This window comes from Zonotrichia albicollis, chromosome 10 (genome assembly GCF_047830755.1).
Source record: "Zonotrichia albicollis isolate bZonAlb1 chromosome 10, bZonAlb1.hap1, whole genome shotgun sequence".
NCBI lineage: Eukaryota > Metazoa > Chordata > Aves > Passeriformes > Passerellidae > Zonotrichia > Zonotrichia albicollis.
This window is the reverse complement of record NC_133828.1, coordinates 5767516-5792188: the sequence shown is the minus strand read 5'-3', so window position 1 is coordinate 5792188 and position 24673 is coordinate 5767516. Positions and strand designations below refer to the sequence as shown.

Genomic DNA, 24673 nt, shown 5'->3' with positions numbered 1-24673 from the left:
CAACAAGGGAGTACAAGTAGATATGACAAGGAGAGTCTCTGGATATATTTCATGTGGGGGTAGGTAATGTTATGGGTATGTTTATATTTAGAGCCTGGGTCCTTTATCAAGATGATAAATGAAATTTTCTTACCTCTCTGGCACTGTGGCCCATAGAAACCAGAAGGACAGGAGCACGTGTTTGGCCGTACACAAACTCCTCCATTCAGGCACACAGGATTGCACACAGCTGGGTGGGAACACAAGATAACTTCATGAATCTCTGATAATGTTGAACTTTTCAGAGCAGGCACTCTTTCACTGCTGCACTTGCCATTAGAATTAATATTTCTAGTGAAAAGTTTATTGCAACCCTTGCAGATCAGTTGTGCTGCAGCACTTATTCATGGTCGACACAGTGGGAGCATTTCAGAGGTGTTTTAGCATAGCTTGGGAGATGAAATAGCCTATAATTTAATGTAATAATTTAATTTATTTTGGATGTATTCTTTTGATTCGCACAGTTCATTTATTTCCATTCCAGTATTCTCACCAAGCATGATCCCAAGGCAGTAAATGTAGTCAAATAAAATACACCCTGGATAACCTGGAGATGAGATATTAATTGTTTGCTGCTTTGTCTGCGTTCAGCAGAGCATTGTGGCATTTCCATGGACTTGAATAGGTGTGCACCAAAAAACCTGTTTGTTCTGCCTCATTTAAATGCCAGTTCCCACAACACATTGGCTCATTCATCACCAACAAAGGCACTGGCTGAGCTCCCTTTGCCTCTTTATGTATCTGTTATTACTCTAGATGATACAACAGGCATTGGGAATTAAAAGCTGTCTTGCATATTTCTATGTGGCAAGTACCAGACTGTTAAAAACAAAACTATTAGAATTTCAAATTGATTTAGATGGGAACTCAGTATGTGAAGAATAAGGAATCTGATAAAGTTTTCATTGTAAAGCAGAGTGACACTTTAAACCAGCCTTTTTCTTTCTGTTCCCTTTGTCTTTCAGTATCTTACAGGATAGCCAATTAAAAATATAAATGCATTTAAGCTTAAATAAATTAGGGGCCACTAAAATGTTTCAGATGAACTAAAGAAGAAATAAAATGTCAATTTGGAAAGAGAAAAAAAAAAAGTGAAATTGTAGTCTAGATGAGGGGTTTTTCTGACAAAGGAACGGTAACTTATGGAGTCAAAATGAATTTAATTCATTGCTTAAGAGGAATTTGGTTTAGTCATGTCATTGTCCTGGTTACTTCATAGGTGTCCATAATCATGTCAGTCTGTCAGTGTTTATATTTCCAGGATGAAGTCCTCTTTTTTAAATTTTTTTTTAAAATTTTATACCTGTATTCTTCCTGACATTCCTTTTATAACACTTGAGGTGGGAAACCCCAGCAGTGCCCACAAAATATTCTGTGCAGTGCACTCAAAACTGTGCCAGAGAGATGAGTCTGGCAGCCTTTCACCAAAGCTGTCAGGAGACAAAAAAATCCTGCTGCTGTTATTCTGGTCTGGAAGTTGCTGCTCCTGTTGCTTGTTGTCTGCCCTTCTCTTGGAATGATTCTGTTTAAAGCTACCCCAAAATAAAATTGCAGAACTCCTTGAAAAGAAAAAGCAGAGCTAGTGGGAACCAGAGCAGCAGTGACAATCCCAGTCATTTCCTGTGGATCACAGCTGGGCTAATTTATGTTCCCTCAGTGGGGCTGTCATTTTAACACTTACAGGAAGAGCAATCTCCAGGAGATGGAGGTTAAAATGACATCTCTCACCTTCCAGGAAAGGTAATGCAGGCTGAAGGTGTCTCAGCCATTTAATATTCACCGTGGCAGAGGCAGACAGCCTCTGGAGCCTTCAGGTCTGGCACTGATTCAGGTAGTTCTCATCTTTTAATATTTCACTATTTTGCATGCCTTGTCCCAGGTGAGTGCTGCAGTTTCTGTGCCTTTGGAGAAAATCCACCCCAGCTTTTAGGACTTTGATCCTGAGAGGGAGCTCTGAGCTGTGTCTGTTTAGAACTTTGAGAAATAAATCTGTAGTTCCAGTCCACACCTTGTCATTTGGGTGGAGGTGGCTTTTTCCTGAGCTGCCCCACTCGTGTGGATGCTTTTTGGAGGTGCTCTGCAAGGGAGAGATGCAGGCAGGAGGAGCAGTGTGAATTCTGGCAGCACAGCGTGATAAGATTCCATGCTCCAGAATTGCACAAGCTTAAAAAGCTGCAAAAAGATTCTGTTTGTAAGTTCCCTGAGATTTAGGTAAGCATTTAAATTCAAGAATATTTATACATACATCTAAACTTATGAACAGTTACATAAACTCAAGCTTTTCTGAGGTTTTGCCCTGTACTTGGTCTCTTCTTCTTAAGCTTTGATTCCTACTTGGTCTCCTCTTTTAGGCTTTAATATTTAAGCATCAATTCCCAGTCTGAGCACCGAGCTGTGGGGGGGATCTCAGGGATTTTTTGGCACTTTTGGGCAGAGGACGAGGCCCTGCCAAGCACTCACCTGTGTCACAGGAGGGGCTGCTCCAGCCCTGCCTGCACTGGCACTCGTCTGGTGACACACACACCCCCCCGTTGTGACAGTGCCTGCTGCACACCCCTGCAAAACACACCAAAAACCAAAATATCTCATCACCAACACCACTGCACATCCTAAAGCTGCCCTATTCCAGCCAATAACTGATAGTGTTAGTCCTGGAGATAAACTAAAGGTTTTCTTGATTTGTTTTTTCCCTTTCCTTGATTTGCTTTCTCTGTGAGAAGCCACACAACTGAAATCCTGTGCTTTTTAAGTATTCCAGCTACTCAGTTTCATAGATAAAATTATATTCCTCTCAAGGGCAGCCTAATATTTAAATAAGCAGGGAGGTCTGTAATGATGGAAGTGCATGTGTTTTGCTGATAGAGAAGGGTTTGAAGGCTGATTTTCAGATATTTTCTGTATTTTATTGAACCTCTTTTTAAACTTGTATTGCAGAGTAGCATTACTCCTAATAGGTATGGCTGCTCTTTTGTGTTCTCAAAATTAGCATTACTACATTCACTCACAATCTTAAATTTCCTAAATATTACTATAAATAACATGCACTTTTTTTCTTCTTTTTTTGTTTGTTTTTCCACAAGCAATTTTATGTAGAAAATGTTGAATTAGATGTGCATATTTTTACATAATTCAGCAATGCTGCTGGTAAATACATGCTCTGAAATAGCTACTGTATTACTTGAATCCTTTGTATTCAAGAAACATTTTAAAAGAAAATGTAGGGGGGGAATAAAAGAAAACAGGTTTTTTGATGGTTTTCTTTTTTTTTCTTTCTCTTGTAATTTTCTGCTAATTGAAACTTGTGATGAAGAAAGCCTGAGTGAGTTCATACATACTTGTTTCACACCGAGGCCCTACGAATCCATAAGCACAGGAACAGGTGTTGTGAGGCAGGCAAGTTCCTCCATGCTCACACAGGGGCTCACACTGAGCTGCAAGAGGGAAAAAACACAGTTCAAACATGAAATTCTCTGTGGTTGTGAGCACTGCACAGGTTACAACTTTCCCCATCCCATTTTATTAATCCAGGGAGTAATTTGGCCGAGGAAAACACTGCAGGACAGCAGCAGCCATCCCATTAGCAGCACAGCACTGATGAGCAGCTGTATGGAGTCTGCAAGGGAATGGTTTCAACATAATCATATTTAACTTCTGAGCAGGCATGTTTTTAAGGACATGTTTTGAAGGCTAGTGATGGATGAAGCACAAATGCAGTCACAACTCAAGACCTTGTCCATCCCTCTCTAGAAATTTGCCTTGTGGATGGTCACTGGTGTCAGAACTCACAATAAGGCAGAGATTGTTTCTTCCTCATAGAAAAGACTTGTGAGTGGATTTGTCAGCAAAATGGCAAACATTTAAGCAAAAAAAAGGTTAATATTTAATGGGCAGCATGAGCTCTGCAGACAAAGAAGTTAGGTAAAGTTTTCTTGACTTATTGCAGTATGCAATAATTCTGTGAAATGAAGAGGATGAGTGTGGAAAGGATTGCAGCTACTGAAACAGGCTATTTGCTGAAAGCATGCTTGTTTTTCAAATGTTGATAGCTTTGAATTTAAAAACTTTATTGTACAGGGAGCCAGGAAATTTTGGACCCTTAAATCTAAGATCTACGGCAGGTACCTGAGAATTCTTTTGCAACCTTCTAATAAGAGTTAATTGCATATGGCAAACTCAAAAGAGGAGGAGAAAGATCACAGAAGGGACAGGATGATCCCTGAAGGGACAAAACCATCGCAGAAGGGACAGGATGATTCCTAACACGCAAAGGAGAAACTCTGTGGCAGAAGCAGAGCAAGAAATGTGTTCCAGAGGCACCTCATGCTATTGGAAAAAAAAAAATAAAAGGGCACCTCACATAACAGAATGAAAAATATCTTCCCTTGTGTGTGGGAAGTGAATACAGTGAAAAATGTTGTACTTTGGCTCACTTCACTGGCAGGGTTTTGTCTTTTATGAAGGATATGAGGCTAAGCAAGGTTATTCCAAGGAAAAAGCAAAATGAAGCTAACGAGACCTGAAACAAAGCATCTTTCATTTTAAGTATTGTTACGAGGGAACAGAACCTTAATGCACCAAATTTTGTTCCTAAAGCTGGAAAATGGGCTATGGAAATGGAAAGCTAAATGAAGGACTAATTCTTGGGGAGCCACATAATTTAAATGCAGTTATTGTGTTAAAGACCTCATCACCCCTTGTGATTGTCACCAGGCCATGGAATATGAACTTTGCCATCCAAAAATAATAATGAAAGCCCTCACACATTTTCTAATTGTATTAAAAAAGACAAACTCCAAGAAAGTGCTGTTTAATAAGCTACTTTGACACAAATAGCATTGAAGAAATGTATTTGGTATTTAATGATGAAATTTTCAATGCTGCGTTATGTAACTTTAGGATTTGACCTTCCTGAAAATAGGAGACTTACAAGTGTATTTTAGATCCATACTGTGTATGCTGAGAATGTCATTAAGCTAAATTTAGTTTTGATTAGATAAGGTTGAGACATTTGCAAATCAACATGAGCTTAGCTGAAATTCCAAGTATACATCCAAGGGGGAAAAAAAATTAAAAAAAGAAGGGATAAACCCAAATCATGTTTGTCTGGATAACTAAGTAGATTTAGATAAAGTGTTAGGAAGGAATATTAGCTGTGAAGATGATGAGGCATTGGCACAGCTTGCCCAGAGAAGCTGTGACTGCTCCATCCTTGGAAGTGTCCAAAAACCAGCTTGGATGGGGCTTGGAGCAACCTGGGATTGTGATTTCTTTGTCCCCCTTTGTAAGGGGGGTACAAAACCTGGGGAAAAAAATGTACCACTCTTTTAAAAGTACAAGAAATGTGATTGCCTTTCCTGCAGGATGATGGTTGCATAAAGGCTCCAGGTGCCTCAGAGCTGTGCCAAGCACGGTGACATTCAAGCATTTTACGCATTATTTCAGCCTGGTTTGTGTAGCACTTAGAGCAAGTGTGTCCGTGTGAATAGAGCACTTCCCATCTGGCCTTTGCACATCCTGAGATGCATCTGAACTGTCAGAAAGGAACATGGTATTTTGGATATTAAAACATTTAGCTCTTGCGGTGACATTTAATAGTATAATGTTTAAAACTCTTCTATTACTGGTGAAAAGCAAGAGATAAAAACTGAACACTGGCTCCTCTGTGAGAGTAAGAGTAATATTCACTTAGAAGACATTTCCCACTGTAATAGAAATATACTGCTTATGTCAAATTATTTTCCCAAACTTCTATCTTTCATCTTCTGAAATGAATACTTTTTTCCATGACCATTTGCTAAATTGTAGGAAGGTATTGCAGAGTTTTTATACTAAGCGGTTTTGGATAGGGAAAAATAGCAGCAAAGAGGAAGACATTGCTGCAAATGGTCAATCTTGCTGTCAAGTGTACGTATGTTTATGTTTACAATTTAAAATCTGGAAGTGAAAGTGGAGAAGTGCATTATTGTTTCCTTTGAAAAGGCTTTTTGGGAAATATCCCCAAACTTCTATTTTCCATTAAAATGAGATCATACAGTTTTTATAAGTTTCTCTGCAATAACTTCAGGGGCACTCAGGAATACCAGATGCTGTGTTTTTTCCCTCATTTTCCATACCCTAATCAGCAAATGTCTTCCAGGATGGAGTTATTGCTTGGCATCTCCATACTGAGTAATTCCCTGTGCCACCCCCATGTGAGGCCCTGGGTTTGTGCAAATAAAGCCAGGCTCAGAGCTCTGAGAGCTTTGCCTGCTCAGAAATTTGCACCAAAGTCAGATCAGGACAGACTTCAGTGAAATCTACCTTGTTTCATTTTACATTATTTATTTCATTTCAGAGATACATTAACCTAACTTCCTAAATGTGCAGATGAAGTTTTAATGTGTTCAGCACAAGGGCAGGGTGAAAAAAGGGAAAGAAAAGTTCCTCAGTTGTTGTTTTTTCTTTTGGAAAGCTGTGGACTGAAGCATTTCTTTTCACGTAAGATGCACAGATAAATGAAATGAAGCATAGGATTAAAGCATGTGTTACTGCAATTAAATTAACTCATTGCATATTTAAGTAGTCCAGCAGTCTGGAGCCCAGTTGTGAGAGGAATGTCCATCACAGCAACTGGAATATTAACAAGAGAAACTTGACTGAATAAATTGGGAATAAAAGTACAGGCACCAGTGCCGGTTAGTTTGTATCAATGCATTTTGCTTTGTGAAATGTCAGCTGAGCGCTCATTTGCAGCCAAAAAACCCCAAATAAAGTGGTAGGAAAGGAGCAGAGCACAGAATGCCAGACTTCCTTATGGCCTGTACCCATGGTGAACTCCATCTTAAATACCATGGGCAGGGCTGAGCCCTCAGCTCAGAAAAGCTGCACTGAAGGTGGAAAAGATGCAGAAAAAGATGCAAGGATAAATAAACAAAGCTATAGAAGAGCTTTTGTACAAATAACAAGTGAATAATGAGGTCCTTCAGAAAAATATTACTTTAGGATAGAAAACTGTGGAATCAGATGTGACCTGGAAAGGATGGGCAGGATAAAGTTCCAAGGCATCACCTTGGTGTTTTGGAGCACGTGATCCATAATTTCTGAGAAGATATTTCAGACAGTATCCCTATATCTTTCCCACATATTGCCAGACAAATGCAGTTGGCAGCTGTTGGAGATAGGGAAAGGACTTCTGGTTTGATGGTAGATCTTTTTGCTTGTAAAATGTCAAAACAATTAATGTGAGCTACCCAAATTTTTTCTCATTTCGTGCAGCTGTGCATGGTGAAGTCATAATGCTTTCCCAACTACTCCATCTCATAATAACTACTCCTGTTATTATCAAAATTATGAAAAGTGGTTTTGTAATGTCAAGGCAATGCTGTGTTTTTAACTCTTGAGCAGAAAACATCACTCCCACTGTTCTAGACTTGCCATTGTTCTAGACTTCCCCTTCTCCTTGAAAATACTGTACAAAGCCAATTAAATAATTCAGATTTTTACTGACTTCACCCTCTTAAGAATATTCTTCTGAAGTATTACAACTTTATCTTTGACAGGAATGCTGAGGCTCCTTTATGACTGCTAAAATACCAGAAGGATACCACTCCTTAACTGTCAACCTAAACCAAAATGGTTTTAAATAATTGTGTGTTTTCTATGAAATGGGGGCTGACTTTTAAATGGTACAGTTTTAGTGACCAGAAAATCCCTATCAAAGGAGCTTGGAGTCAGGGAAACAAAACAAAACAAAACAAAACAAAACAAAACAAAAAGGATGACAAGAAATTTGGGTTAAATCTAGTTTTCAGGTCTAGGTCTCTCAGAAAGAAGCCCAACAATGATACCCAGAGCAGAATTTTTCATTCAGATCAATTCTGTTATCAAATGGAAAGGCAGTGATCCACCTTGGGGCACCCTAAGGAGCTCCAGGGGTCCCACAGCTGCTCTCAGGCAGTGCCACATGCACAGACCATGGGGAGTGAGCCGAGCCCAGGGAAATGACAGGGAAATTTCCTTGCCCAGTGGATGCAGCATCTTTGCAAGTGATGGCCTGTGCACCTTGGCAGAGTGGGGAACAGGGGCAGGATGGCAAGGAGCTGCTCTAGGGGGGCTACCAACACTAACAAATATTTCAGAATGTTAGCCCCAAGTGTTACAAATCATTGCAGCACATGTGCCACTTGTAACACACCAGAAAAAAGTGTCAGAAATGCTTTGATTTCTGATATCAATCCTGTCTGAGCTCGTTCTGCATCATTACGGCGCTAGGTTTTTATTAAACTGGTACATGGGGCTGAAATGTGTAAAACTGTTTGTGCTCTGCTGCTCCTGCAGTGCTCCTGGGCAGGTGATTTGTGCTGTCCCAAAACCTGCTAGAAGGAAACTGTACCAATGCATTGGTTTTTACTGCAGAAATCCTTGGAAACAGTACTCAGAGTGAAAATTAAGTATTTAGCAAAACCTCCCTCATCACCAGAGGGATGCTTGGCTGAGCTTACTCCAGAAATGCCAGAGAGCATCTTCTGCTGGAGAAAATGTGGGAGAATCCAGTGGACTACAGCAGGCCTCTCCTCCTCTACTTATTTTTTATTTTTGACTGTCTCCAAAACACTGCTCTGAAATGAAGATTTTAAAGCTGGCCTGTTGGGCTGTGAAATCTTAATATTAGGCTACTACAAAAAGGTCCTATTTCCTTTGTGCAGGAAGGGAAAGAGCTGCAGAGCCTTGAGGAACTGTTTCATCTCCCCTCACCTGCAGAGGACATGGCTGCTGATAAAAGGAAAATAATCTGTAATTCTTTATAATAATAATATTCTTTATAATAATAATATTACACCAAAGCAGGAGGAGCAAAAACAGGATTCTGCGTCTGATGGACAACATAGATGTCAGCAGTGGTGGAGTGATCCAAATGGAAATTGCTGAAATAGTCTGAAAATGTCTCAGTTTGGATATCTAAATATGAGCCAAACACACTGACATTTAGCTGTGTTTGTCCAAAGAAGGTAGAAGGTTACTCCTGGTGGTCCCCAGGGCTCTCTTCCATCCTGTGGTCCTGAGATTGTGTTACCCCCAGTGCAGGGTGACAAAACAGAGGGAGAGGATTTCCAACTGGACTGTGACAGGGAGGCTGAGGGGCATGTCCAGAGGGATTATTATATTAAAGATATAAAATTTTATATATAAAAATATAAAATATCTTTATCTGTTAAATATATAAAATGTATATATTGTATACATTGTATAAATGTATATATATATAATGTATATGTGTGTATATATATATTTTATACATAGTATAAATATAGATATATATATATATATAACATTTTATATTAAAGATATAAAATATGTTATGAATTACTCTAGGAAAGAAATTAGTTTTCAGAATGCTGCTTATGTTTATTTCCTATGAGTCCTCTAAGCCTGGTTTTGAATCTGCACATTTGGAAAGAAATAAATTGTATTCTATCACAGCATACATACCACTTGGTGAAGTAGTTCTTATTTTAGATTATTTTCAGACATTCTTATTAAACAAAGGTCACATCCCCTCAAGATCCAAAGGCATTAAAACTTGCTATCAGCGGGCTGGCTCTTTTATCTTGTTGAATTTTGATATGAAATAAGATGGTGACAACTATCAATAGTGTCTCAGTCTCTTGACATTTTGCTGGCTTGCCAAGGATGTTGTGTTGAAGCCTGGAGACTTTGCAAATGTTGCTCTCATCCAAGCTTTGATTTTTTGCCCAATATTTGTGGCTCCTGCTCTCAGAGGGCACTGCTGTCTCGAGGGGAGTTGGTGCAGGGTGGGCACCCCGAGGTGCTGATAGCTGAGGCTGTGACAGGCCTTAATCCAAGAAATCGCCCTCATTTTTCAGCCTTGTTTGTCATGATGGATCCCCTTCATCTGACATGGGAAGGGACATCCAGGGCTGGAGGTACAATGGGTGCTGTTCACAGCACTGGCTCTGCTCCAGGCTGCAGGTGTGCAGGGAGCTCAGGATGGAGAAGAGAAGGAAGGGACAGGATAATTATTGAGTCAGGTGTCATGGACACTGACAAGAGACAAAAAAGGATATTTGTGCATGGTGTCATCGAGCCCCAAGATGCAGAATGATGTTGGTAATAAAGTATTTCATCCTAAGGACTCTCCAGGGAGATTTTCAGTAGTACCAGTAACTGAAGGAAACATCTCACAAGCAAAAGGCAGAGGCAGATTTACATTTTAAGGTAGATTTATGTTTTAAGGAGTAATCTGGTGGGTCTGCTAAACACACAGCAGCCTTATGTCCAGACTGTAAATATTCATATGGACATGGGATGGGTTTTTGAGGAGAGGCTTTCCTGTGGCCAGACTTGCTTTGAGCTTCCCAGCACCAGAACCTGCTTGGTGCTTTTCCATCTCTAGGTATAAACCAGAAGTTAAAGACAAACTTCTTTGTGCCAAGTAACTCTAAATCCTTTAGGAGGGGAGTTTCAGAAATGTGCAAATAGGCAAAAAAATGGAGTGCTCAAGATTACAGGAACCTTTTTTTGTACATTTTGTACTATATCTCCAATAGTGCTCTGTTGTAGTTGCAGCAGTGCTCGGGGCTTCACTCCCCCACAAAACCTGGCTTACAGCAAGGTCCTTCCCTTAGTACATCATGGCTGAGACCCCCTGCTCTGTGCATGAGGAATGAGAGACCAGACGAGAAAAAGGGAAATGAATGTTACAAATACTTTTACTTTGTGTGGTGGAAGGCCAGTTAAGATATCAACTTATCAGAGCGATGTCAGCAAAAGGTGTGATTAATGATAGCAAAGCCAGGGAATTCATTGCTTCAACAAAGTACATAATCCTATGGGTTTATGGAGGGATTCTCAGGTGCCTAATAAATAACTATATATATTGTGAAAACCCTTCTGGTGCTATACATTGCAGATGACAAGTTCAGTTTCACATTTGAGATATTAGATAGATATTTACAGGTAATATTTAAGATATTAGAAAAATTAATTTTTCCTTGTATAGAGAAGTAGAATAAATTTTTCTCTTTCTCACAGAAATTTTATATGGTTTTGAATGTGATGACTTTAGGAGAATGAATCTGGCATTAAGCAAGATCACAATCTGTCCCTGGTTTTAATAGATTAGATGGTATCAAATAGATCATTTTTGTAAGCAGAAAGAGCTGTTTCAAAGGTATAGGTTTTATTTATTATTTTGAGATATAATTGATTTTGAAAACAGAATGGCCCCAAAAATCTCCAAACTTATAATAAAATGTAATTTTTACTTTGGAGAAATATTAGAATTGGAGATATTAGAGCATTTTAAGATGATTTTCTCCCTTACCTTCACATGTAATTCCATCACCACTGTATCCAGGGGGACAAGGACCACACTGAAGCTCTCCATCCTCAGCTGGCTGGCACTCCACACCCGTGAAACAGGGCAGCTCAGCACACACTGCCCTACTGCTGCTTTTGGGCAGCTCCACAGCCCCTCTTGCTGTGCTGAGGCCCCTCCTGGCTGCTGAGGGGTGTGCTGGGAGCCTTGCCCCAGGAGCAGAGCCTGCAGCCCGGGATGGAGCAGCCAGGGAAGGGCCCAGCCATCGGGGAGGGACAGGGGGATGCGCGGCCACGGGAGATGCTCTGGGCTGCTCTGTTGGGAAACCCTGGGGTGCTCTGTTCCTCAGGACTGAGACTCCACTGGGCCATTTCCTGGGATGATAACCATGCCTGGAATGGGTCTGTGAGCTTGCAGGGAATGAGCCTGGATTGGTGTTGGGATGAGGAGGAACAGTCCGTGCTGTCGTTTCTTTGTGCTGCTGAAAATGGACAGGGGCGTGGGAGGTCACACCAACATCTGGGGCTCTGGGCTCTGGCTCCTCAGGCAGACAGGGTGTGAGATTACTTCTTTTCTCAAGGAAAGGTTGTTTCTCAGGTGCTGTGAACTCCATATCAGGCTGTTTTTGTGGCGATGTCTGAGCTTGGGAAGTCTCCTTTTCCATTGTAAGGGATGGAGTGTGAATGGCTGTGGGGTTTCTTTCCAAAAAGAATGTAATATCTTGTCTTGGCATTTGGGGTTGGGAAAGAAGGGAAAATACATTTCTTGATGTCTTAGATACATCTTCTTGGTGAGAGCCTCCAGCATCTTCAATATTTCTTCCAGGAGAGTCCACGTGGGTTGGGAAAGATCTTGAAACTAGGGCAGAAGGAAGATAAATATTAGCTAAATTTGCTGGTCTAGAGTTGAAAAGAACCACAGTGAACTCTTGAGTTTGGAGCAAACAACAGAACATCAATTCTAGAAGTAAAAGAGTTAATTATCAGATATTACAGGTTTATGCCAACTGGTTTAGCAATTACATGGGGCTGTCTGCTGTGGGTGACACCAGCACTGATGCACAGGGAAATGCAATGATGGCACTCGAAGGGTGGCATTCATGAACCAGATGAAATATATTTTTGGTAGCAAGTCTCAGGGAAGGTCAAGCATTATTTGAGTAGCAGAACTGGGCTGACATGCAGGGGTTAAATTGCAGCCAAGCAAAATCTTGCAGTGCTGCTTTACTAATTTTGGCTTGCACTAGTCTGTGAGGTTTTGGTACTGTGCACCTTCTTTGTGGTGAATCTTCCAGTTCTTGACCTCCTGAGCCAGGATTTGCTTCTTATTACCTGCCTGCGCTGGGAAATGCTCTGAGGGCATAACTCAGAGCTGCATTCCAGCTCTTTGAGTCAAGGAGACAGAACACCACAGCTTGGCACAGATGGATGCTGGATGTGGAGAAACACACAGTGTCAATGGCCCTCGCCAAGAGCGTGCCCTAGAGAGGCTCCAGTGCCATCACACCACTGGGTGACTCTGGAACGCTTCTGCAGCCCTTCTGATGGCAAAGGGAAATTTTAGGGAAGCCTTTAAAGGAGACAAATGGAAGAGCTTTGTTGGTGCTGTGCACAGCTCCCTGCAGACGTCGGGGGCGGCGTGCAAGGTTTGTTACTGTCACCCACTTGTCCCAGAGCCAGCCACCTTTTCAGCTGTGTAAGGAGGGATGATAGATGGGCAGAGGGGACTCTGTGAAGGGCCTTGAAAGTGGAGACGAGGAGCTTGAATCAATACTTTCAGGAAGATTAATGGCCATCTGCTGACGCTAATGAATGGAAGAGGCTATTTTTAACCGGTTCTGGCACACTCACTCTGTAGGATATGGAATATATTGGATCCTGAACAACAACCCTCGCTTGGTTCTGGGGTTAACCCCATGCAGGATGCACCTCTTTCTTTAAATATAAATATTAATCACTTTCTAAAAAACTCCCATTGATGGAGATCTTAACCATATTTAGCAAGGAAAGAGATTCGGATGCTTGCAAGGGTCAGATGAAAGTTAGGGCATTGACTGGACCAAGACAGATCCTGGCAGCCAAAGCAGTGTTTATTTGGCTGATAAATAGTGTCATTCTGCTGGCAGCTGATGAGTTTCTATTACCGTGAAGCACAATGTTTTGGAGATTTACAATGGTGCTGGATCGAGCTGTGGCCATCAGCAGGTAAATATGTGTATTTAGTGGAGCAGAAGGCAAATACATGGATTTCTGTATCCCAAGTAAGGCTGGTGGATGATGAGGGACACACAATGCGAGAACAGAGATGATGAAGCAGGAGGACATCAGCAAAAAGAGCATGGGAAGATAGGAGAAGTCAAAGGATTTTTAAAAATGAATGAATGAGAGAAAGATGAAAGAAGTATCTCCACAGAAAATTATCAGTAATAGATGATCATTATAACCCTTAGAAAATTTGATTCAGGGACAAGAAATCAACAGGAATGACAGTGAAGGGCTGAATGACCTCTCTGACAAATTTCCAAAATGAGCCCTGATTATAGCTTTGAGCTCCTTCCACTGTGTCATAATTAAATGGGTTTTCCTCCCAATTAAATTTGAGTAACTAGTAAGGGGATCAGACTGACTACCTGAGAAAGAGAAATCTTTTATTTCTTTAGCAGATAATAGAGGTGAGATCCCCATCCTTCAAATAAACTTAATCTTTCCCTGTAAGGGGGAGCATAATTTTGGAATATTTATGTGATAAGGTAATTTTTACATCTCAAATGCTACCACTGAAGAGTAGTGACACATTTTTGTTGGTCATTCATTATGATATATACTGAAAAAGGTCCCTCAGCCACTCTTTAGAGGTGACTAAACTTCATAGGATGTTGGTGTCATTCAAGGGTGTTGACCACAGTGCCCTCTCAGATTTCATTGTTTCAGATTTTTGCTTGCATCGACAGTGTGCAATTTAGTTCAGGTAAGAACACGATAGATTTTTCTCTGGAATACCTGAAAATTCCTTTCTGCAGCCCTCAAAGTATCTAAATAAGCTTAAACAAAGAAAGCAAACCAAAAGAATGCAGACTCTGTTTTCTGTAGTCAGCAACTTTCTCAAACCCTGCATTACTTCAATTTATTTTCCTTGCTGTTGATCAATACCTTCCAATGTGTAGCCCATTATCAATGCAAACTGTGAGTGTGTGAATTTGGTTTTCCCTGCTATGCCAGCCTGTGATTGCATATTGGACTGGGTGAAATCACCACAAAAACCCCACAAGGTGAAGTGCTCAAGGTTATATGGTGGAACAAACCCACATTTTCACTACCTGTCAGTATTTCTGCCCAAACTAACGGGGAGATGGGCAGCAGTGGAATAACTGAGTTTGTTTTTTACAGAAGTAGATAAGAGACAGAGATGCTGGTGCTGTGCTCCAAGTGGGCATGGCAGGACCTCTGCTCTTACTGATGCTCTGTGAGCAGGGATCATTCCTGTATGGATCAGGTCCCAACAAGACAAATCCCTCTGCTGTCCCCCATCTGGGGGACATTGGAGTGAGGGTGACAGAGAGCAAATTTCTGAGACTCAGGTTTAACCTCCCTCATCCAGCTGGACACCAGGACATTTTCCATCCAGGGGTCTCCCAGCCTGTGACCCTCCAGCCTCTGGTTCTCCCAGGGTTTCCCACTGGGATTTCACAAATCAGAGCTGTCTCAGCCAGCCCCTGGTTCTCCAGTGCCATCATGGTGTTGCTAAGGCACAGCAAATCTGTAGGATCCACATCATTCCCAAAGGAATAAAAATGACCACTGAAGCTGATGAAAACAGTCATTCACAGAGAAGGCACTTAACGTCTCTTAAACCCAGGGTGAGATATCAACATTCTGAAACAGAAAAGAAATCCAATATATTTTTTCTATTCTGAGTTTATGGTTTGTTTGATTGGAGTTTTTTGTATCAGTATTTTATCACCTTTCCATTGCCATGCTTCTCTTTGCAGTTGTTAGAGTTAGAAACTTTCCTTTTGGGTTTTAAATATAAATGTAACTTTGTACTTATATAATGATTTGAGTATCACCATGTACTCTCAAGTGGTTCTCTCCCTTTTAATCGAATAAAATACCCCAAACCAATCTGATTTTCAGGTGGAGACTGGCTCCTTCTCCTTAAACTCCTCTGGCTGTGGCCACTTCTGCCTGTGACTTCAGAGGATTATGGGCACCTTTAATTCTGCTTGAGTTACAACTCCTTCAGAATTCTGTGAGCACTTTAAGGATTCATTATTAACACAATTCAATAAATTTACAATTTGTGTAGTTTTAGAGCTATTAACATTTAGTAGTACCTGCTGTCCAGCCCATTTCTCATTCAGAAGAATGTTGGCAGAGAAATGCTCTTTTGACATATTACACTGTGTGGGTCATCATTTAAAATTTGAGACATCTACCAGCACATAAATCTTATTTAAAATGTCAAGAGAGAGCAGAAAAATTACACTGGTCTAAGAAGTCTTGTTACTAGAGTGCTAAGGATATTCCCATTTCCCTCTGTATGTTTCCATGTTAATATTTGCTTCTGTATTTACTGAGTGAGAAAAGGGAAACAAGAGCAGCTGTCAGTAGGATGCTCCAGGGAAATTCTGATTTTTCATCAACTCTTATTTTCCTATTTTATATTATTATGTTCTGGTATTAGTTTCTTTTCTACTTAGAGTGTGTTTAATTCCTACATCTCTTGTTTTGCCATCCAGTGATATCCTAATGTCTTCCCTCTCCTAAATATAACATATATAAATATATATAACATAGTTTTGTTTCTCCTTTCCTTCCTCTTAAGCATCCAGAAGCTCCCTACATTAAATGCTGGCTGGAATTCCCAGTCACCATATCCCTTCTTCAACAATCCCAGAATAAATTCCTCACCAGCTTAGTGAAATACAGCTTCAAACTCCCAAGTTTTACAGATAGTTACTTCCAGGATATTTTTTTTTTTTTTGGTAGCAAAAAAAGCATTTCAAAGGCTCATTGTGATTGGGATATTAGTGTAAATTTAGATAGAAGCCTAATTTTTGACCTAATGATCCTTTACATACTTTTTAATGTAAAAAAGTGGAAAGTCAAGTGTGGTGTGCCTGATATCCACACAGCTCAGCACAGAGCAGAGCAGTCACACAACTGTCTCTCCATCTCTATAGGAGCATTCAGTCCTTGTGCTCTCAAACCACCACTTCTGTGATGGGCAAATTTACTACTTGATGCCTTAATGATGAAATTAAAAGGTGAACATCTAGTTCACTATCCCTGAGCTCTTTCAGCCTGGTAGAAAATGAGATTGTGTCGCTGATGTTGCTGTCTGGTGAGCAATTTTCTTCCCCTTCACCTACCAAAATCATGAGCAGCAGGGAATGGTTTGTGAACTCTGCATCACTCTGATTATAACAACTCCTCTGCTCTCTGTTTGCCAACGTGGCTGCAGCTGCACATACACAATTCCCTAACACCATTCAGAATTTGCAAGGCAAATTTGTCTTGTGCCAATGAAATACAGAATCATTCTGTTTTAACACAACATGTCTGGGGAGGAGAAAACCTGGGATCTTCAGTCAGCTCACCCACTAAATCTTGTTTATGAGACTTTCTGTGTTCAGAGCAAATGATTCCCACAATTGGAAGGGGATCTAGACTCTGCTATCAAGGACAGCCTAGACTTTTTCCAGTTCCAGGATCCTTTTCCAGTTTCTAGATCCTTTTCCATTTCTGGGATGTTAAAAACCTATGTGAGTATCCAAGAAAATATTGCGTGAGTGTGAGGTAGTGAGTTTGCTTATGTCACGTTAAAGGTCATTTATAATTTTTGCATCACTGTGCAGCTTATTTGCTTCAAGGTTTTCAAAGTAATATAATTGATATCTCAATTCATTAACTGCTGTCTTTAAAGAGAATGGGGATTCTGAGATGGCTGGCCAGTAAAGAAACTGTTCATGAAGATACAAACGATATTATTGACTGCTTGACAAAGTTTTCAGTCTTATCTAAGGTATGTCAAGGAGTACATAAAGATTATTCCTTTCATAATGAACAAATACAAAACAATTATTAGAAAGATTTTGCTAAAGTATAGCTCCTTTTTAATTGGGAATATTTTTTCTATTTGTAAAACTCTTTCAGTAGAAAGCAGTGTGATTTAGATGTTAAGAAACAAAAAACCTTTCATGACGTTTAAGAGATTGTGGAGATTAATTAAAGAGTAATTATAAAGATTACATGACAGAAAAAACTAAGAAGAACAAAGAGTTGGAGCACTAATAGTGCCTTAGTTTGTAGTCATTTAAGCCAGATTTCTCATAGATTTAAGTGATCAGCTCCTTTTTTGGCATCCTGGGTAGATAAGAGTACTACTAGGCCATGAGTTGGAGTCCTAGTCTGACACTCAAGTCTGAAACTGATAGAACAGCTTTAAATATGAAATTTATCCTAATACATTACATTTCCCCCTACTATGTGGATCTGCTTTGCAAGTAAGATTCTTGGGACTCAACATCATATACAGACAAAGACAGGAAAGTGATTAACACAATGAGAGAAAAATGGGTCTTTGAGGAAAACAATGTATTTTGAACTCTTTGTTTTCAGACTCTGTTGGGAGGTTTTCTTTATTTCTTTTGTGATTTTTTTCTGCATGTTTTCAATTCAAATTTTACCATCAGGGTCACAAGAGACAGCATTTTTAAAATGGTGTAAGAATTACTGGTTGCAAAGATATGAGCATGCTCCCCACACACGGATTTTTCCCCTTCTCTACCAACAATTTTCTTTATCAGTATCTTTTTTTTTTTTGATTGCCTATGGAGGTTTATAAACCTGCTATGTTGTTACAAGCAATGTTTTCTCAAACACCTCGTCTACCTTCCAGTTTATTTCAAGATTTAATTGAAAACTTCCCTCGTGTGGGTTTGAAAGAGCTCAGGATGTTTGAAGTGCTCTCACCCCTGGCACAGGAGCCGTGCTCCCCTCTCTGCTTTGTTGCCAGATCTCCTTCCGTGCTCTTTGTATCACTTGGGTCCAACACCTTCTCTGCTGCTTTCTGAATGCTCTTCCTGTGCTTTCCTCTCAATTCCCAGCCAAGAAAACAGGAAGGGAAGGAGAAGTGTGGTTGTGTTTCAAAACACACCCTGGATCTCCCACTTAATCCCCCTGTAGCTGATTTATCACCTTTCCTTTCACTGTCCCCTGTCCATCTCTCAGGTGTGAACTTTTACCCCTCCTCTTTTGTGTTCTGCCTCCTCCAATTATTGGAGCCAGAAACTGCATTATTTCAGCAGCTACAAAGGTGGTGCTAAGATTGAGTTCATGGAACCAAATTAGATTTTCTATTCAAGAATTGACAGTATGTTTTACTTCTCAGAAGTGAGATAGATGGAAAAATTAATAGAAACTGTGTTCTTATCTGATGATGCCTCGTGGGTCTTCAGACTCTCTCATGGCATGAACAGGTTGATAGATATATACAAAATAGGCTAAATTAAGGCAGATCATTTCTGAAGCATCCCTGCCTAATACTCTGAAATATCTATGTAGAATCCTTTAGAAGAGTAATAATAGATTATAAAGAAACTTCATTTCTTCAAAAGAAAAGCCCTAATATTTCTTCAAAGAAACAAAATAGCTGAAATACTTCAAAGTATTTCAGCAAAGAAATAGCAAAGAATAAATTACTGAAATACTTCTTTTATTCAATTCAAGAAATAAATGGTCTAAAACAATAATTATGTTGTTTTGGGCTGTAAACATATAAAAATTGAGCTATTTTACATATGAAAGCCAAGACACAAAGTGAACTATGCCTTACTGGGAACCAGTAATGAATCTATTTAAAAATCATGTAAGCATGCATAAATACTCTCAGTGAATTCATGTTTTTATGGAATTCTTCACAATTTCAGCTGATTAGGTTGACAAGTACCTAGACTTTCTTTCCAATTTAGAAAGCAAAAGGCAAGGAATTACAATAATAAGATTTCAGATGGTGTGGCGCAGAAGAACTTAGCTGGTTCTCTTTGAGAAAACAAAGGTTGGACTGGATATCTTTTGAGGTTCCTTCCAACATTGTTATTCTGATAATTCTAAATCTCTGAAATTCTAAATCTAACATACCATCAGCATCATTTTCTTCTCCATCCCAGAGGATCAGTTGCCTTGTGTTGGCTATAGGCTGTTGCTGTGTCCCTTCAGGAATGAACCAACTCCATTCATGTGATGTGTAACATTTGGGGCAAAATTCACGTGATTTGGCAGTGGAAATCCCCTGGTTCTGCAAGAAAGTCCTGTGAAGTCCTACTATGGCTTTATATACCTGTTCAAAACCAGCAAGATGTTTAGGAGCTGGTCCTAAATTTGTCCTGACCATGATAAGTCTGCATATTTCACACCTATTTTTATTTAAACCCTGTAATGTGTTGTGTTTTGTGTTGTTTCCGAATCCTTTCTCTTCAAATCCTTCTTTGCTTTATCCCTTAGTGGAAAGACTCTTGTGTTGCTTTAATGGGGTCAGGATATTGGTCCAGTCTGAGTTACTTCCAGGTCTAAAGGGGCCTTTAAGTGCCTTTAACAAAACAGCAATCTTGTCAAATTTGTGCAAACAGGGCTGGCTCCCTTTAAAAGCTGTGTGCTATTATGGCTGGATGATTAAATGAGCCTGGAAATTCTAAGAGAAGATAATATTGCTCTGCTCTGTCAATGTAAAAAAACCTACTGAGCCTGTATCCTGTGCAGATTATTTGTTAGAGTCCGAGTTGTTATTATCACTTAAAAGTCATGATGGCCCAGTGATTGCTTAAGCAAAAGGTGGCACATTCTTGGTAGGAGAGAAATGTAATCTGTACTTGATATTCTGACTGAATGTAAATATTATTCATGGCATATAGCTGAGTCCTCTTCCCTAGTGGTTTTATGGCTTGGGGTTCATTGGTCTTCTATTGCTGAGCTACATCATTTCCTAAATATATCATCTGTATTGGAAGCACTTAACAAGTTCTGGATTGACAGAGTGCATGGATCAGTGAAGCTGGAGACCACTTATCTTTTAAATTATCTAAACATATTCTTCCCACTGTGTCTACTTTGCTTGTTATGTTTGGGTCATGGCATATACTGTAAAGGTCTCTTGATATTTTTCTGAAAATATTTAATATTTTATGAGGTATCCTTAAGGAGGAGAAAGACATCAGAAAGACTCTCTCTGATTCCCTTTCTGTCTTGACAAGTACAGGAGTGGATTTCCAGTGGCAATTACAGACTCAGAGGACAGGAAAGGGTCAGAGCTTATGTCCAAACTGCCAGGCTGGTCCAGGCCTGATGTGAAGATTACTGGTATGCCATTTGCAAAACTGACTCTTTCACAAGACCAAATTTATATGGAATGTTTTTGTGTGGCATTTCTAACTCCACTTCAGTGGCCATTTCATCACATGCCCCTGGAAGGAGACATCTTTACATCAAAACTGCTCCATCTGAAAAAAATGTACATTTGTCCTGAAATACACCCCAGCTAGAAACACTTTCAGTGTTTCTGAAAGGGATCAGCAGCTCCCACCATGAGTCAGAGCTAGGAGCTGGAAGCCATTGCCATTCAATGCTGCCCAGGTTTGGAGCCCAGAGGCAGAGCTGAGAGCTCTCACCACACAGAGGCAGATCAGAATATCCTTTGCTGTGTGTTTACTGGTTTTATTTTGTGTTTGCAAGGATCTGAGACAACCTCTCAGCTGATGGCTGCAGCATCTCCATCCCTGCCTCCACATGGGCCATGTAACTCATTACATAAACCACACCTCAGGATGGGTTAATTCCTCTTTGCAAAGCACCCCCTGAATGCTGAGCAGTGCTTGCCTTTTATCTACACCTATTGGTACACACAGATCTCAGATTTAGAAGTCCTGTGTGTGATGTGCCTGCCTTAACAGGGGCTTTTTGTGTCTTCCAGGAGCTGTGCTCAGCTCAGTCCATTAGGGTAATGCTACTTGTTCAGTGGAGTCACTTATGATTTACACTGGGGTAAGTGAGGCTGGAAGCTGGGCCTTGATCTTTTTAATGCAAATTCATCAATTCTGTTAGATAAAAGATGAAAGGAATCTATTACATTCCTCAGTCATCTCTTGAAACAAAATCATTTGATTGGTTCCAGGCAGTAAGAAGTCCTTACTCCTGCAGTTATCTCCAGACATGAAACCTTGAGATAGTGACCAAAGCTCTTACTGGAGATATTTATTTTTCATGGGTAGTGATTAATGATGAGTGCTAATAATGACAGAAGTGATTTCCAAGTTAAAATGTAAGAACGCAAAACTTAAGGTGAACATGTTCCTCTGGTGCTTGACTGAGCAGTGTGTGTTTAAAGACACACACCTTCTGGTACTTCAAAACGTTTTATTCCCCTTTTAAATCCATGTCTTGATGTTGATCTGACAGTGGTGCAAATGAGAGGGTGACAGAGGTCTCTCTGATGTAAAATCAAAGTGAATTCAGATGCACAGTGCAGACACTGGAGGAGTGTGAAGCACAGAGCACGTAAACATAACAAATAGCTGCACATGCAAAAGTACAGCAAGTGCCAAATGTCTACAATACTGCAAATTAACTGCTATGACAGGAGATCTTGCAGTGCTGTTCTGAATGGGAAAGCAGAACTCGATTACAGAGATCATAAAATCACCCCCTCCCTTGATCTTCAGCTGCCTAAACCAGGAGAGGCAGGAAGAGCTGGCTCTGAACAAACAATCTTTTACGGGTGATGGATGTGGCACTGCTTTGTCCAGTAAAATTGCTGATTTACTAATAGTTAAAAAATAAATCCTTTGTGATGACACCAACCTCTCTAACCTGCTGAAGAAAGTGCAAACAGATGGGTATCTGTGCGACTGTGAGTGATGAAAGCAGTCTGCAGAAATACCCACAGCTCCTGACGAGAACAGATATTGCAGCGTGCAGGAACATCACCAGCATCCCCATTAGGATATATTCATTTTCTTTGTGCCAACAACATGACCAATGATCCTGGGTGGTTTGATTTACTAGGTCTGCCTCTTCTAGCAAAAAAGCAACAGATATTTTATACAAAAGTGAAATGTGCCCAGGGAAGCCTGGACAGATTTAAATTCTTCAGGCTTTCCTCTTTATTGCAATGCCAGCAGACTTAAGGGACTTTTGACCCTACTAGTAAATTTTTAAATAAATGTAGGATACTTGCTTTATAGGTCTGAAAGGGACAGGAAAAGCTTTTTGTTTCTGATAGGAGAATCTGTTTTTTTAAAAAAAATTACTTCCCTTTATATGTGAAATTCCATACTGGCTTTTCTTTAAGACTGTTCTGATGTACTTCGAGAAAAATTGCAACCAAGTCTGGTCAGTTTAAAGTGGTGCAAACTACAGATATAAGCCAGGTAAAATGTGTAAGTGAGAACAGAATGAGGCCCTGCATTTTTAGAGCAGATAAATGTAGCTCAGAAACTTATTTTTAGAGTTACATAGTTTGCAGTAAGTCAAGCACTTCAAGAGATGAATACCTATCACGTATCAATGCTGGGAAATGGTACTTTGTTGATTATAAATCAAAATTGAAGGAATTTTTGGGTGCAGCTCATCAAACACTGACTTAGGAAACAATTTCCCTCTGGAATATTTTTCTCCTCAGCAGCCTACTAAGGCAGCTGGGTAATTTTTGTGGTTTTGGTATGAAGAAATCCTTTAATCCTTAAATCACTGCAATTGACTATAATTTCATGTGAAAAGCAGCCAATAAAAGTACAAAATAGGGATTAGCAGGAGTATTTTTAGATTAAAATTACTTGAGTTGGAAAGAAGTGGGACATAATCTCAGTACCTTCACGAGCACTGTAGCAAGCTGAAGAGGATTTGTTCTGTTTCATTTGAAGACTGATGGCATAAGTTACAAGGGATAGAAGCTATTATTACAATAGGGAGGATTTCACAATAATCATAATCCACAACTGTACATAAGTTTAATTGAGAGTTAATTCTTTTTTGTCTGATATCTTTTAATCATCAGTGCTATACAATACTTCTGCTTCTACTGGCAAAGCACTTGGGAAGCAAAGTTAAACCCATCATTTTGGCCATAATTTAGGACACTCATAAAGCTGCAACAATTGCTTCCATTTCTAAGTATTAAAACAAATGACTACTCTCATTTAACCTTGAGGCACAAGATTCTCATTGCTTGCATTGTGATATAATTCACAGGAGTGAATATAAGCTTCTGTTGGAACACAAAAAATAATTCCTCTTCAGTCCCTTCCTGAAGTGTTCAAGCTGACATCATTTCCAGCATAAAGTCCTGGCTCAGTTTGCATATTCAAGAGAAAAATGTAAAACAATCCCCCTGCCTCTGATGTACAGCTCACTTTGGAAGGAAGCATGTACTTGTTTCAGGTCCTGATACCTGGGATATTTCTTAATCTTTGCCTGGAGTTGTATATGGCAGGTATGAATCACAGCAAATGGCAGCTTCTCTCTGCATTCCCCTTTCTAGAACACAGACAAATTTATTGGTTAATATTTATATAAGCACAGTATAAGTGTGCCTGATTTACTGTACCAATACCTGCAGCTGTAGAACGTCTGTTCTACTCAACAGCATTTAAAGGACCTTTGGGGTGTACAATGTGTTTCCCATTATCCCATTAATGACAAGGCTCAGCTTTGGGCAATAACAGAAAAGTTATTTATATGCACAATGATTTTTTTTCTTCCTCAACCACTTTTACAGCTTCCCCAAGTTATAGAAGAGTCAATAGCTGGCTTAGTGATGCTGGCAGACTAAGTAATACTTTGTACATACTCATTGCTAGGGAGAGAAAAATGTTGAGCTTATTTTTGTGACCTTTAGATTCTGAGAACTGGCTAAAATCAATTTATGGTTCCACGAGATTGGATGATACCTACACTTAGCAGTAAAATTGCTCCCACTTTTGATAGAGTGTGTTAAAATATAACAGCAAGGTAACAGCCATTGATTTGGATACAGAATGGGAAGTGAAGGGGGGTTGGTCAAGTGTAGGAGGTCAGGGAACAATCTGACAGGTTCCAAGGCACTCTGTCTTGAATATTTAGGAAAAAGATTTCAAGGAATCTAACCTGGCAACTACTGTTATTAAGGAATAAACATGAGCACCCCTGGCAGTAAAAAGGGGACAATCATCCAGAAACATACATGGAATTATGGGAATATCATTGAGAGAGAGCAGGATCAGATGACAGCTGTGTCAGTGCCACTTTGTGCCTGAGGTCAGGACACAGCTTTTCTTTCACCACAGCA

The 24673-nt window shown here is 39.9% G+C and overlaps 1 protein-coding gene across 1 annotated transcript in view; it reads right to left on the bottom strand.

Annotated features, from left to right (window-relative positions):
• The window catches only part of LOC102068631 (von Willebrand factor D and EGF domain-containing protein), a 178389-nt gene that overhangs the window by 30746 nt on the left and 122970 nt on the right, over positions 1–24673 (bottom strand). Inside the window, exons 21-24 of the mRNA XM_074547885.1 lie at positions 11363–12214; positions 3375–3470; positions 2500–2595; positions 134–229 (exon numbers count right to left, since the gene is read on the bottom strand). Coding sequence (XP_074403986.1) covers positions 134–229; positions 2500–2595; positions 3375–3470; positions 11363–12214 — 1140 coding nt within the window. The remainder of the gene's footprint in view (positions 1–133; positions 230–2499; positions 2596–3374; positions 3471–11362; positions 12215–24673) is intronic.